This window comes from Osmerus eperlanus, chromosome 11 (genome assembly GCF_963692335.1).
Source record: "Osmerus eperlanus chromosome 11, fOsmEpe2.1, whole genome shotgun sequence".
Taxonomy (NCBI): Eukaryota; Metazoa; Chordata; class Actinopteri; order Osmeriformes; family Osmeridae; genus Osmerus; species Osmerus eperlanus.
In genome coordinates, this window is record NC_085028.1 from 2,722,371 (window position 1) to 2,736,688 (window position 14,318).

Here is a 14,318-nt window from a genome sequence, read left to right on the forward strand (position 1 = left end):
TTTACAAACACTCACACATAACACATACAAATACTTCACACATGCAAACATTTACACACACACACACACGCACACACACACACACACACGCACACACACACACACACACACACATACAAATGCTTCACACACACACACACACACACACATTCTCACATACCTACACAGAGGCACGCATTCAAATACTTTACAGACACACATATTGCAGGAAAAACACCCCCCCCAACACACACACACAAATGCCCATTCTCAAAAACACGCAACATCCAATCCAAGGAATATTGGAACTCTGGCAATATCTGATAAGAGCATTTCATGACAGCAAATGCTCAACTGTGTAGTGTAATTTGCGTAATGTCAAGCCATGAGTGTGCAATAAGTTGTAGCCATCTGGACTAAGACTGTTAGGTCTGGTGGTTCCCTGTGGAATTGAGCTTTCAGAACCTCTTGTTCCCATACAATAAAGCTGATTATGAAATTATTATAATGAAACCAGTCCACTGACAGCTGGCCCTAAAATACAAATGTCACGTCACTCAAAGCATTATCCTGTCTGGTTTGACAACGTAATTATCCTAATAAATACACAACAGTGTCTATTACTGTAGTTCACTATTCTAGAACATGGATAATCAAATAACTAAAAAGACAATGTAATAATAATGTGATCATTTAGCAGACCCTTCTATCCAAAGCAATATACAGAGGAAGTTTTAAACCTGCAACCTCTTGATCTGCAGTCAGATGCCCTACCACTGAACTTAATGTTATGTTGTGTTTCAGGAGATATCTCAAATGCAGAGCACCAACTTGAAGAAGAAAAGAAGGTGTGTTTTTTCCCCATCCATCTGTCCTCTAGTTCGTACTCAGAGGACACATCCAGTACAAGGTTACAGTAAATGAGAAGGAAGGTGTCTGTCCATGCAAGTGAAAGTGCAGTTCCTCACAAAATCACTGCCAAAGGTGCTCTGTCCATCCTGAGATGTAAGACCTTAAGTCGGGGCTCTATACCATGTTTCCTGCCTTTGTGGCCCTATGCGGATTTCTCCCCCTAAGCCCAGAGCATCTGTCTATTTATACAATGAAGTCTTAAGCGAGTGATGAGGCAGAGGGACAAACAATTGAAATATCCTACATAACACAAAACGTCAATATTGAATCGGACGTTCCTTTCATTTATTTCCTTCCAATCCCACTGAGATTGAATGAATGTCGCATGCTAAGAAGCAAACGTCCCATTGGTCCAGAGTTGACAGAAGGGGCTTTGTGCCCTCTGGACTAAGTGGATTCCTGTCCATCCACTTACTGTTTCCTGCCCACTCTGACCTCTCAGTGCTTTAGATCAGGTGTCCTCCTTCAAATACTGCAAGGATCGAACTTTAGAGCAATATGGAGCTTCTGGCTGATTCAAAACAACTTTAGCTACAATGCTGAATGTGTTAAAAGCGTTATGATTTCTCCGATTTTACAAAGAAAATACATATATATCTGTGACCATCTTAAAACAGCATAACACTGCAGCAGCTTGCAATCATCTGTTAGCTGTTTACTAAGTGTTACAACCAAGCGGAAAAGAGAATGACAGTTCAACAAATATTCATTATATTATATCTTTTTCTTTCTTTTTAAATATATTTTATTTTGTACTTTTACATATTTATTGATAACTTGCAGTATGTTTACTTCAGGTATAATCTTATTTCTCGCTTGGGCTGTCAGACTAGGGATTCTAATAGGACACTAAAGCTGTCCCACAGTGCATCCTCTCCATCTCTAGAGACGCTCAGTTCAAACCTTTTTTATGTATCTACTGTATGATGAAGTGCATCATGACATGACCTTGAACGTACCTCAGAATCCTATCCTTTACCGGTGTAATTTTTCAACAAAGGCTTGATTGTATTCAACTTGAAAGTTTTTAGTTTAGATAAAAATAAAATCAATCCAGCTGTTGGTAATTTGTTAAGCATGCAGAAGTGATATGGTGATGAGTATAAATATGTCTTAATTTCTGTCTCTCCATTTTGTTTTTCAGAACACATGTATCAAAATCGATGTCAGACAATGAAGCCCTGGGTATGTACTGAACAGTGTAATGGCAATGCAAAATGTTTAATCTTCCATGATGCATTATCAAATAGTTTCATCTATGGCCTACTATTCTGATAAGCTTGGTCATAACACTAGCGGACTTGTCACAAAAACGGTTTGAATGGTGTTCTCTGCTCTGTTATTGTAATTAAATAATCCACCTTATACAGTTTTTCTCTGTTACCCAGGTCAATTGCTAAGACACATTTCTTGAATGTGTACTGTGTTTTCTCCAAACTCTAAACACACATCTTCATACTTACACTGTTTTGGCCAAACCCTTGGCTTTTGACCCAAAATCAAACACAGTAGTCAAAACCATATTATCTGTCGTATAAACCTAACTTTGCATTCAAAATACACACAAAGCCCTCAAATAAATTCAACCTTCTGAATACCTTTTAGACACTGCTGGGAGGAATTGAAAACACTATTATAAAAAGCTTTTCAAGAACCATTGACTATAACGTGTCCCTGAATTTTAGATATGTTCCACCTCATGAGTTTGACATGATGTCATAAAACTCACAATTACTGCAATTGTCCTTCTTACAGGCTGTTTATTTTCTATTTACATTATACAGCAATTGCATTTTGAGCTATTGTTACTGTAGTGGTCACAGTATACAAATAGTAGTACTGTTAGTCAACAACACAAATGTATTGCTGTAAATTGTAATTTGGGGAACAAAGGCTAAGAAAACAAGGAAATAAACAAATAATTTTTACCTGGGTAACAGAGCTTGAGTACAGTACTGTTCATTGTGGGTCAGCATCCTATCTCTGACCAGGGTCAGGCCAGAGATTTTCCTCAACATCACAGGCAATGTTTTCTCTAGCCAAACAGCAGGGAAAATGCCCCTGAATGCCTGAGCCATCCATGACAAGACTCAAGAGCAATGTCCCCACAAACTTCTTCCATGGCTTGGAGAAGGTTGTTCTGTCATAGGGATTTCTGTCATAGTGTGGCATGGATCTCATTTGAGATTGTTGTTCTTCTTCCTCTTCCTCTGCCTCTTCCTCTCCCTTGTCCACCTCCTCTCATTTGGACAATTATTCCTTTTCTTCTGATATTTGCATCCATGATTTCAAAGTACAGATGAGCTTACCTTTGTATTCATTCCAAACCCCTGATTGCTTGTTGAGTATATTTGCTTGTTAGTGCTTACACATGGATAATTGGTTGTTAAGGGTGTTTGAATTGCGCTGTTTTGGGTTTACTTATCAAATGTCAGTGTTTTCTGAATGACATAATGGTGATAATTGTGTCTTAAAGTAAGAGGTGTGTTTAGACTTTTGCAAAGAAGTGTGAATGAACCTGAGAAATGTGTCAAAAAGGGTAAATTGTGTTTAAAGACTGGGGTACATGGTCTTTCTGCTGGGATTTGGCAAAATGGTTTTGTGGGGATGGCTTACACATACCATTTTTGTGTGTTAGCAATCGAGAAAAACTGTAATGTGGGACACTGGGGAAAAGAGACCATTTAATCATCATACTTCCCTTGATGCCAGTAACCTATCTGTTTGTCTCTTGAGCGACAGTGACGCTCTTTATTTTGATTTAGCTGCAACTGCTGTTGACCTCGATCGACCCAAATAAATCCCACTAATGGTTTTGATTTCCCACTCCACACAGATCACGCCGGCTGCGATACTGTTCTCTGGCTGCCCGCCAACAACCCAGAAGATTTAGTCCACATGAAGAACAATCAAAATGAAGGTAAATTATGGAGAGAGATTTGGGAGGCTGAGCTGATACTGCTTGTGCTCATTTGAGACTCTCCACAGGCATTGTGGGGTGAACTAATACTATGGTAGACCTTTGGAGTCTGGAGAATAAACAAGGTCTAGGGAGAGCGTTAATGTTGGACCAGCTAGAGGGCTTTTCCTAAAACACTTGGCTGTCAGTCTTGGGATTAATTAAGTGCCAACAGGGTATTAGTGTAACAGGGAGTGTGTGTGAGTGTGTGTGAGTGGGGGGGTGACAATATGTATAGTACTACAAGACCGTCTTTGGCAGCAGGAGCACAACCAGCCAACTTGAAGTTATTGTAACCTACTTTTCCCTAACAATTGCAAAAACACCTGAGCATGGGCAACTTGCATCTATACCTAAGCTCAGAAGTACCATTATGGCTGACAATTGCCTTTGCCTGGGAAAGACTGCATGGGTCAGAAGTGTGTTTGATTTTGTTCAGATGTGGCGAAGACAGCTCCCAGAACAGGCCAGGCTAAGGCAGGAAGAGGAGGACCCCAGTCAAGCACCAAGAAGAAAGACAAATCTCCATCACAGGTTAGGATCTGCCAGTTTCAAAACAATGTGAATGCTGGTTTCCACTTGCTCTGAAATAACTGCAAACTCTACAATCTCAGTATAGTAAATGTAACTTCTTTTGGGACTGGACTGAATCTCAGGAGTACCTTAGAAATCTATCGAAATGTAGCTTCAAATGTGTAGTCTCAAGCCAAAATGGCAAATATCATCTGCGCTCGATCAATATTTCTCATAACAAGGCCATTTTGAAAGTTCAGTCAACTCAAACACAATTTCTGTTGCTGCTCTCAGAATGGAGGTTCAGAAGTGTGGCCGCCGCCAACGGATCGGCCCAACAGCAGGCAGAGGGACCTGGTGAGTGGGCCTCTGGATGGCACCGTGTCATCCTGTGCCAGTGCTCCATGGCATCCTGATGCTACATTCAAATAGATTCAAAGAGCCTCGAGTCCCAAATGGAGCAATCACTTACAACAAATGCTGATGGAGTGTTAATACGGGGCAGATGTTTTACTGGGGAGAACTTGATGCCAGGTCTAGGTCCAGTCAGTAAAGCCTGTCACAATGAGCTCTAGGACACTGCTTGCCAATAGTGGATGAACACTTGAGCACTCAGCACCCCCCCCCACACACACACATACAGTCTCTTGGCAGGCAGCCTGACACAGAGGCTAACAAGACTAATGCAAAGCACTAATAGCTGAAAATTAGATTGGGGCTGGTCAGCAGTGCCAGTAGTCCTAAAGGATTACTGTAGATTAAAAAAGATGCACCACCAACTAAAATGAAACTTTAATGGGGAGACTACTAATGGGCCATGGATTCTGTGCCGTGTGTGTGCGTTTGCTACCTATGTGTTGTTCCAGATTGTTCACACCAATGGTGGTGTGGCAGAGCCTAGAGGTACTGCTAAAAGGAGCCAGAAGGCTGGGAAGAAAGCAAGTGGAAAGAATGGAAAAGAGGGCACCAAGAAAAGCCATGATTCCAAAGGTTGAACCAAATTATTATATTATATGAATTACTGCATTGATCGTTTTCTTTGTTTGGGGGGGAGACCAAACACTGCACCAGGTATATAAGTTGTCTGCTTTCTGTTCAGTCGGAATCACATGCTGTCTCTCTTTTAGATCACCTTCCACCAGACCCCTTGCTAGTTGTGGGACAGTATCTGGACATAGCCCAGGGACCAGCCAGGATACCGGTCCCAAGCCGAGCTTCAACTCTCCCTGCCCAGGAGAACACCACCCCTGGGGTCCCGGATCTGAGGAAGGGCCCTGGAGGATCCGCCAGCTCCACGCCCAGCCACCAGCGCTGGAGCAACCCAGCAGAGAGCACCCCAGCCTGGGATACCTCCTTCCACACCTGCCGGCGGCCCCTCACTGAGTACCGCCCCTACGCCCATGACTTCACCCTGCCCAGGGGGAAAGACTGGGACCAGGTCCAGGACCCGGCCCACAGTGGGAGCATGAGACAAGTTCAGTTGTCCCATGGGCTCCCTCGACGGTCTGTCACCGATGTGGATCTCTCCGACCCCAACGTAAGTAGCAAAAACAGGCCTGTTCTAAGAGATGAGTTTGGCCACTTTGAGTTACATATCTTCCATGTGACATCCAATAATCTTCCCTTTTGTAGAACTATTTTTGATACAAAGACTGATAAGATTGATTCAAAGTGGTAATAGAAGAGGATGGGACCAGTCAGAGATCTAGTTGATGCAGTCCCTGACATCCAGTGAACATGTGCTCTAAGGGCTGCATCGGTCAAAAAGCTTTTCTGTGTGGGTCATGTGACACCCGAGCAGCTTATTCAAGATTACATTACCACTATTGTGGTGCAGACTCCTATACTGTAGCTTAAAGCACTTCTTTCATTCCTAGAGAGGGATGATGACCTATTGTTTATCACCAGTGTGAAAAATTGTTACAGTAAGTGTGTGGGAGAATGGAATATAAAAAAAAATTCTATACATATCTGCTTTGTACAGTGATATGGGCATTGTATTCTTGCTATTTGCAAATTGCAGTATTCACTCAAATATTTGTAGACAATTGACAATGTAGACTACCTAAAAACATGAATTGCATTGGTGCTAATGCAAGGGTTTTGCTTCAGGTGAAACAAGCTATAATGTCATCTGGTGCCCAGCATGTGTGTTTATGATGTGTGTGAAAAGAAACAATGTTGTTTTTGGTCCACAGCTGTCAAATGTACAGTGCAATCGAGAACAACACGTTTCTGTCACAAGAGATAAAAAGCTGCAGTGTGCTCAATCTTTGAAGGGTCCGCGGGGTCTGAAGATATATATTAGAAGTTCTAATCCTGGATTGAGACAAGCGCCGCTGATTGCACGCAGTGGGATTAGGCCATGTTATTGTCAATGGTGCTTGCTTGTTTGTCATTGGTCGATTGTAGCTAGTGCTCCATTGTAAACACTAGTTAAATGTCCTAGTTTCAATAGGTTGACGGGAGATTGCGTGTGTGAAAGGGCAGTTTACATGTGAAGATGTAAACTGTAGCATTAAATACAGTTTTACAATCAATAACGTTGGTCCTCTCAATCAAATGGGAATGTGATTCTGCTGTTATTAATTACAGTCAAATTAATTAATTCTTGTTGTAATCTCCACGCTGACAATGTCTGTATTAGTTGAAGACTAAAAACGTTTCAACATGTCAGGGTTAACGTCTTCAGCTCATCCTCAGTCTACCCTTTTCATCACTTCCTCAAAATTATTCATCCAAAATGTTGAAATAGCAAAAGGAAGTAAGATCAGTCATCACTTGTGCAAAACTTATTTTCAAATTTGGATTTGTTTATTTATTATATATAAAAAAAAGAATTATACATATTTTCAGTCGGTAGTAGATGAGATGGCATATCTAGAGTTTAAAGAATAACATTTTGTTTTTATATGTATTATTTTTGTTGTTCAGATGTGGATATTGCCCTAGACCAGTCACAGGCCTGATTTGAAAAAGGAAATCAACTCTATCAAATCTAATTACACTTCTAATCATCACATTGATATGTGGTAACAGGTCTTCCTATGACCTAGTGGGACTGCATATCAGATTTTACATTAGCAGCCCCATCACCAATAGGAACAAGGTTACACAACTGACATTTGAGGAAGAAAAATACCAACAAGGTTTTCCTGGCAGTGACTATCAAACATAGACCACAGAAATGCTGTTTAGGCAGAAATTGTTTTCCCCTTTGAAACCGATACAGCAGTAATAGACAGAATGTAAATTGCCTCACATCCTGTCACTTTTGAGGAAGTTAACCAGACTGCAAGTCTTAGTGGTAGTTAATACTTTGGTGTTGTAAATGAAGGTGGTCAGAGACTTGAAAAAGAGAGAAAGAGAAGCAATCCAAGATTAAGGTTGAAAAACGAGCCGAACAAATAGAAAATGCTACAAAGGGCTGTTTCAAATGTCTCTGACAAACCAAAGAGCAAACCAAAGGTAGGTTTTGTGCACAGACAAGAACAAGGACATTTTTAGGGGCGAACAGTGTGTGTGCATTTGCAGAAGTTAGATTGAAAGATAAAAAGACAGAGAGGTTGATTTAAACTGTGTATAATACATATTATATTCAATTTGATTTCATACATGTTTTCAATAGGTGGTAGGTATTAAAAAATGGTCTGAGGTGTCAGATATAAGGTCTGGCCAAGAGCCCTGACATGGTCTGTGATGTCAGGGATTTTCAGAGATTATGGATTCATATTGGATGTTCTGAAGCAGACATATCAGAGGTTTGGTTGAGTTTCAGAATATGAAAAAAGAAAATGTATAGAGAGTATTGCATTGAGGAGAATAGAACTTGTCAATGCAGTATAGTGTTTACGCACGCAACTCTAATCTCTGTGCTGTATTCTGTTCTATCTCATTAATTAAAATAGCCGTTGTGGAAGGATTTCTGACTTCAGACATTGCTGGAGAGCAAGACAATATTAAGTGTCAGGGAATTACTCATACTAACTCTCCTGTAGTTCTTCACTCACATATAGCCGTGTATGTCAAAATACAAAAACACTGTAGACATTAATATGTATCTTTATTGTAGGACCCCTGGGAGTTTCAAATAATGATGTACCAGGTTTAATCAGATGTTAATTCACCCTGTAGATACCAGGGATCTGGCTGGTACAGTTTGGTAAACACATATTCAGTCTGCCATCTCCCATCTCTCCATACAGCGCTCAACTAGTTTTGGAAAGTTTGAGAACAATCGGCAGCAGCCATCACCAGCCAAGTTAGAAGAAAATGGAGTCACATTGGTAAAGATCCATACAGGACTATACTGTAAACTGTATGCATCACAAGTTGTGTCAAGACTCAGGAATATATACTTCATATAAAGTTAATATGTCAAACATTCAAAATGTTTGCATTTTAAAGCTAATTTAAGTATATGTGTGTGTGAATGCATATGTATGCATATATATATATATATATATATGTATGTGTGTGTGTGTTTGTATGTGCGTGTGTATGTGTGTGTGTGTAGGGTGCAGAGGAGTCTGGCGGTGAGAGTATCGATCCAACAAAATCAGCGAGCCTGGGGAAGAAGATGAAGGCGATCTCTCTGACCATGCGCAGAAGGATGGGCAAGAAGCATGTCAAATCCTTCTCAGAGGAAATGGTGAGTCACATGCTGCACCTCGAACCCGTGTATGTTGTTTTTCTCAGGAAGCCTTTGATGTAGGCTACCTATCTTAAATCTCCCTCGAACCCACATCCTCCAGCACAACATTCAATAGCTTGCTGAGAGATGTCATGAGATGTACTGACAATGTCTGTCTTGCAATTGGGACTAGGGGACTTTTCACTAGGCTTACTTGATGTAACACTTTACATTAAGGTTACATTAACTACCATATAACTAAAGAGCAGTACATATTGTAACATTATTGTATTTACATGGGGAATTGCTATGTAGTTATCCCTCATCACAATTTAGTCGATCCCCTTTCCAACATCCACTTACCTCTTACACCCCTCCCACATACTGTGCCTTCTTACACTTTTCAAATAACCTATCCCGCCAACACTTCATACCATTTAATTACATAGCAATGCCTGCGTACCTACAATGTTTTTACTATAGGTATTGTTATGTTGTTACTGTACATGCCAGTCAATGTAATGCTAATGTGAACTGTTGCCAAAAGGTTATGTCTTCATAACCTTAGGATTCAATCACAACTGTAGACATGGCTTGGTTGGGATGGCTGTACTTGTACTGGTGCTCCTTAGTAACATCCCTATTATGTGTATCACTATACTTTGCAGGGGGATGAGACAGACAGAGACCATGAAGGAGAAGCAGAGAGCAGTCCTGCTGTGGAGCAAGGCTCTGAGAAGACCAGCAACTCTTTGGAGAGCCTCTACAGTGGCCAGAGCTCCTCCAGTAAGCACACACATACACACACACACACACGCACACACACTCACTCACTCACGCACACACACACACACTCAGACATGCACACACACCAGTGGAGCAGTGTAATCATACTTTGATGTGTTGTCCCCTGTGGGCTTAGGTGGTGTGACCAGTGCTTCGGAAGGTTCCAGTACAAGAGACAGTCTGAGGGCGGATGAGGATGGGTCCTACCATGGACAGTTCTGTGGAAAAGCTCGGGTCCACACAGACTTTGTCCCAAGCCCATATGACACTGACTCTCTCAAACTTAAGGTAGGTAGGAGAACCAATAATTAGGATTGTAGTAATTAGTGCACTTTTGGTTTAGGTAGATAGGATTGCCATGGGAACAAGTCCAGGTATAGAAACCCACATTTGTTTAAAGTCATGTTATTTCTTGAAAGGTTGGCGACATTATTAGCATCATTAGTAAACCTCCCATGGGCATATGGACCGGCATGCTGGAAAACAAGGTGGGCAACTTCAAGTTCATCTACGTTGATGTTCTGGTTGAGAAAGAGAAAGAGGAAGAAGCCCCTAAGATCAGACCTCAGAAGGTGTGCAGGAGGCCTCGACCCAAAACACTACTGGAACTACTTGAGCGTCTTCAGCTGGAGGTGAGGATTCTGATCAAGTCAAAACAGCCGCTAAATGTCTGAACATTCCGTCTTTTTATTCCTATACACAACTAGGAAATTCCACAAAACACAGCACAACATTACCGGAGAAGTATCGATTTCAAACTTCCCATTGTACAATAATGACATGACGGTTTTAAAAAGGAACTTAGCCCTTGTTACAAAATACAGGAAGCAGTCGATGTCCACTGACGACAGCTGTTAGATGAGATAACTGACATAGAGAACTATTCTGTCTGTTTCAGGAGTATGCTTCTGCATTGCTCCTTAACGGTTATCAGACCGTGGAGGATCTGACACACCTGCAGGAGAAGCACCTGATAGAACTCAACGTGATGGACCCTGAACACAGACGCAGGCTGCTGGCCGCAGCAGACTACCGCTACATTGAGAGTGAGTGTCAGAACAGCGAGACAACAGCTCTCACAATAGAGTAAACAGCCAGCACATGACACTCAAGCCACAGCAAATGTGGAAACATCTTCAGTATGTAAGCCAGATTGATAACAAATTGTTATCTCTCTACTCAACTCTCAACTTAACCCTCGTGCTGCCTTCGGGTCACATGACCCAAAGGTTCATAACGAACCATCATTGTGTTTACCCAATTTTACCCAATACAAAAACAAATAAAAATACTTTTCTTTTAACCTTCGCAATGTGGGGGGTCTGAGACAGCCCGACGGTTAAAAGAAAATGCTTCACTTTGTTTTTGTATGCGGTAAAGTTGTCGCAATACGACGGTGGGTCACAATGACTGATGGGTCAGAACGACCCGAGGAGAACACAAGGGTTAAGTAGAGTTGTGCTCAATGCATTTTCCTTTTTCTCTCCGATATTCGTAGACAGACTCAATTCAACTCAACACATTTGTTATCGCTCTAATTTTAGAAAATAGCAATGCTGGGATGTTTTTATTTGCAGCCTTCTGTACACGGGTGTGTTTAAGTAACTTAATCATGTTTACATCCAAATAACACTTCTAGTTCTGTATATTGGTCTAAATTAGGTCAGAATGAACGTGTGTTTGGTTTCGGGCTGGACCAAACAGATGGCACTTACTAATGCACAGCCCCTGGCTTGTTGGCTGACACCAGCTGAAGTTATCAGCCAGAGAGGGATTCAGTCATTTAATCAAGCTTAAATCCATTAGGCTATTGTGTGAGAATGGCATCCTAATTGAACCGACTAAAATGAGGCTGAGCCAAACGTGGGCTAGCATGGGTTTCAGATTCTAACCACACTGCTCTTTTGCTGTTCCCGACCACACAGGTGAAGATGTGAGAGAGAGCGAGGAGCCTAAGTCCTTGTCGTCACACAGTCTGAAGGAAGAGAAGAGCGACTGTCCCAGAGACTCTGGGTGCTTCATCCCCTCAGAATGCACCGACAACAGCAAAGAGGATACAGACAACCAAGGAGAGTCACATACCGTTTAACCACCCATGGATAAAACAATCAACTAGAATATTGTAAAGAGTTACTATCCTTTATGTACCACATCATGCCTGCAATGGATGAACTGTGACACAGTTGTATTGTCCTTCGAACCATTTTCCCCCTCTCTGAGCTTTTGTGTATTATGCAACTTTTCTATGTACTTATTAGACTGCTACATCAAAAGCATTTCAGAACAGTTAGGAAATGCCTTTGGTTTTTGTGAAAGCCTGTCACCAAGATGTTGACATATATTTGGATAGCTTGTAAAGGACACTGCGACGGGTGATGGGAGGATTGTGTTCCATTCCGTTCTTAGTGTGTTTGTAATATTTCCACTTTATGATGGTTATATGTAATACATTCTGTGTGTGTGTAAGAGTGTTTATTTGAATGATTTTTAAAGATTTTCAAAAGTAACTGTTTTTGTAAATACAACTGAAAGTATAAACATAATCTATGCCATCCTAATAAACTATTTATGCAACATTATGAGAACCTGTTTCCCCTTAAGTGGATTTAAATGAGCGGCCTTCTACTTGTATTTGACCAGAATGGAAATACACAGATGTGTAATAAAGAAGAGCTTAGTAGTACTCTGTCATTCACTGCATCAGGAAAGTATTCACAGAGCTTCACTTTTTCCACCTTTTGTTATGTTACAGCCTTATTCCAAAATGTATTAAATAAATAAAAATATCTCAAAATTCTCCACACAATACCCCATAATTACAAAGTGAAAAAGGTTTGTTTCATATTTTTATAGATTTGCAAAAATGTGAAACACAAATATACAATGTACATAAGTATTCACAGCATTTTCTCAATACTTTGTTGAAGCACCTTTGGCAGCAATTACAGCCTCAAGTCTTTTTGAGTATGATGCTACAAGCTTGGCACACCTGTTTTTGGGAAGTTTCTCCCATTCTTCTTTGCAGGACCTCTCAAGCTCCATCAGGTTGGATGGGGAACGTCGGTGCACAGCTCTCAGATCTCTGCAGAGACGTTCAATCGGGTTCCAGTCTGGGGTCTGCCTGGGCCACTCAAGGCCATTTACAGAGTTGTCCCGAAGCCACTCCTTTGTTATCTTGCCTATCTTGCCTTACCTGTTGGAGGATTAACCTTCACCGCAGTCTGAGGTCCATAGCGCTCTTTCCCTCGTTCCTGACTAGTCTCTCAGTTCCTGCCACTGAAAAACATCCCCACAGCATGATGCTGCCACCACCATGCTTCACTGTAGGGATGGTATAGGCCAGGTGATGAGCGCCTGGTTTCCTCCAGACATGACGCTTGGCATTCAGGCCAAAGAGTTCAATCTTTGTTTCATCAGAACAGAGCATTTTGTTTCTCATGGTCTGAGAGGCCTTAAGGTGCCTTTTGACAAACTCCAGGCAGGGTGTCATGTGCCTTTTACTGAGGAGTGGCTTCCGTCTTCCGGCAATGCTAGAGCTCTGTCAGAGTGACCATCGGGTTCTTGGTCACCTCCCTGACTAAGGCCCTTCTCCCCCGATCACGCAGTTTGGCCAGGTGGCCAACTCTAGGAAGAGTCCTGGTGGTTCCAAACTTCCATTTAAGGATGATGGAGGCCACTGTGCTCATTGGGACCTTCAATACCACTGACATCTTTCAGTTTTGGGTTGCTGGAAATGGTAGTCCGGTAGTGACATAATCAGGATGCAGTAAACTTTCCGAAAGAACAATGTAACTACATTATCCACAAAAAACAATCATAGACTGACGTCTTTACAGTGAAGTGTTCAACATCAAAATGTTGCACTGGGTTTTACCTTATTCAGCCTATTGTTTATTTTTTCCATTTACTTTGCAACACAGATTGGGGATTAAAATAATGACATATTGTCGATGGTGTAATTCTGCCGATATACAAGATAAACGATATGACACATTCGTTTGATTTTCTTGCTATTTTCCCATCTTAAAATGTGTACGTATTAGATGTTAGCATATTGTGTAAAGAAGTTCTGGACGTTGATTTTACCCTTAATGTCCTAAGTTTAATATGTTTATGCTGTCTCCCTTGATAAAAATTCACCTTTGGATTGTCAGTTAGAATACACTTTTCAGAGTATTATTTTTGCTCTTGGTTGTGTCCATGAGGTAGTATTTGTAGATGTCAGCCTACTGTAGTAACTAAATTCAGCAATTAATTAAAATAGGACTGAAGTTATGTCTTGACTGAGAAACAAGTGTTTCCAGTTACCATGTTTATGCATGTCGTCATTTTCAAACGTAGCCTACAGTGCATCCGGAAAGTATTCACAGCGCTTCACTTTTTCTAAATGTTGTCATGTTACAGCCGTATTCCAAAATGAATTAAAAAAAATTTCCCCTCAAAATTCTACACACAATACCACATAATGATAACATGAAAAAAGCTATATTTAAATTTTTGCAAATCTATTAAAAATAAAAACGTACATGTGATTAA

The 14,318-nt window shown here is 41.1% G+C and overlaps 1 protein-coding gene across 3 annotated transcripts; it reads left to right on the forward strand.

Moving 5' to 3' along the window:
- The first annotated feature begins 2,060 nt into the window (after positions 1-2,060).
- LOC134029479 (SAM domain-containing protein SAMSN-1-like) lies at positions 2,061-12,361 on the forward strand. Of its 3 annotated transcripts, XM_062473581.1 has the most exons (13): positions 2,061-2,076; positions 3,728-3,811; positions 4,290-4,384; positions 4,658-4,720; positions 5,230-5,353; positions 5,491-5,900; positions 8,569-8,649; positions 8,880-9,014; positions 9,665-9,782; positions 9,913-10,070; positions 10,202-10,414; positions 10,681-10,828; positions 11,708-12,361. In XM_062473581.1, exons 2-13 carry the CDS (start codon positions 3,790-3,792, stop codon positions 11,869-11,871), a joined length of 1,731 nt encoding a protein of 576 aa, XP_062329565.1. In that variant the 5' UTR covers positions 2,061-2,076; positions 3,728-3,789; the 3' UTR covers positions 11,872-12,361. The 3 variants fall into 3 exon arrangements, with proteins under 3 accessions (XP_062329565.1, XP_062329566.1, XP_062329567.1); XM_062473582.1 differs by lacking the exons at positions 2,061-2,076; positions 3,728-3,811; positions 4,290-4,384; ... (1 more) ...; positions 5,230-5,353; positions 5,491-5,900 and adding an exon at positions 7,671-7,831; XM_062473583.1 differs by lacking the exons at positions 2,061-2,076; positions 3,728-3,811; positions 4,290-4,384; ... (1 more) ...; positions 5,230-5,353; positions 5,491-5,900 and adding an exon at positions 7,671-7,831 and having other exon boundaries at positions 9,919-10,070.
- The last annotated feature ends 1,957 nt before the right edge of the window (positions 12,362-14,318 follow it).

Excerpts from the sequence above, each read along its gene's own strand:
- LOC134029479 (XM_062473581.1), top strand. The coding sequence starts at position 3,790 with ATGAAGAACAATCAAAATGAAG. Across the intron at positions 5,901-8,568 it reads TGGATCTCTCCGACCCCAAC|CGCTCAACTAGTTTTGGAAA; the intron begins GTAAGTAGCAAA and ends CTCTCCATACAG. Across the intron at positions 10,415-10,680 it reads TTGAGCGTCTTCAGCTGGAG|GAGTATGCTTCTGCATTGCT; the intron begins GTGAGGATTCTG and ends TGTCTGTTTCAG.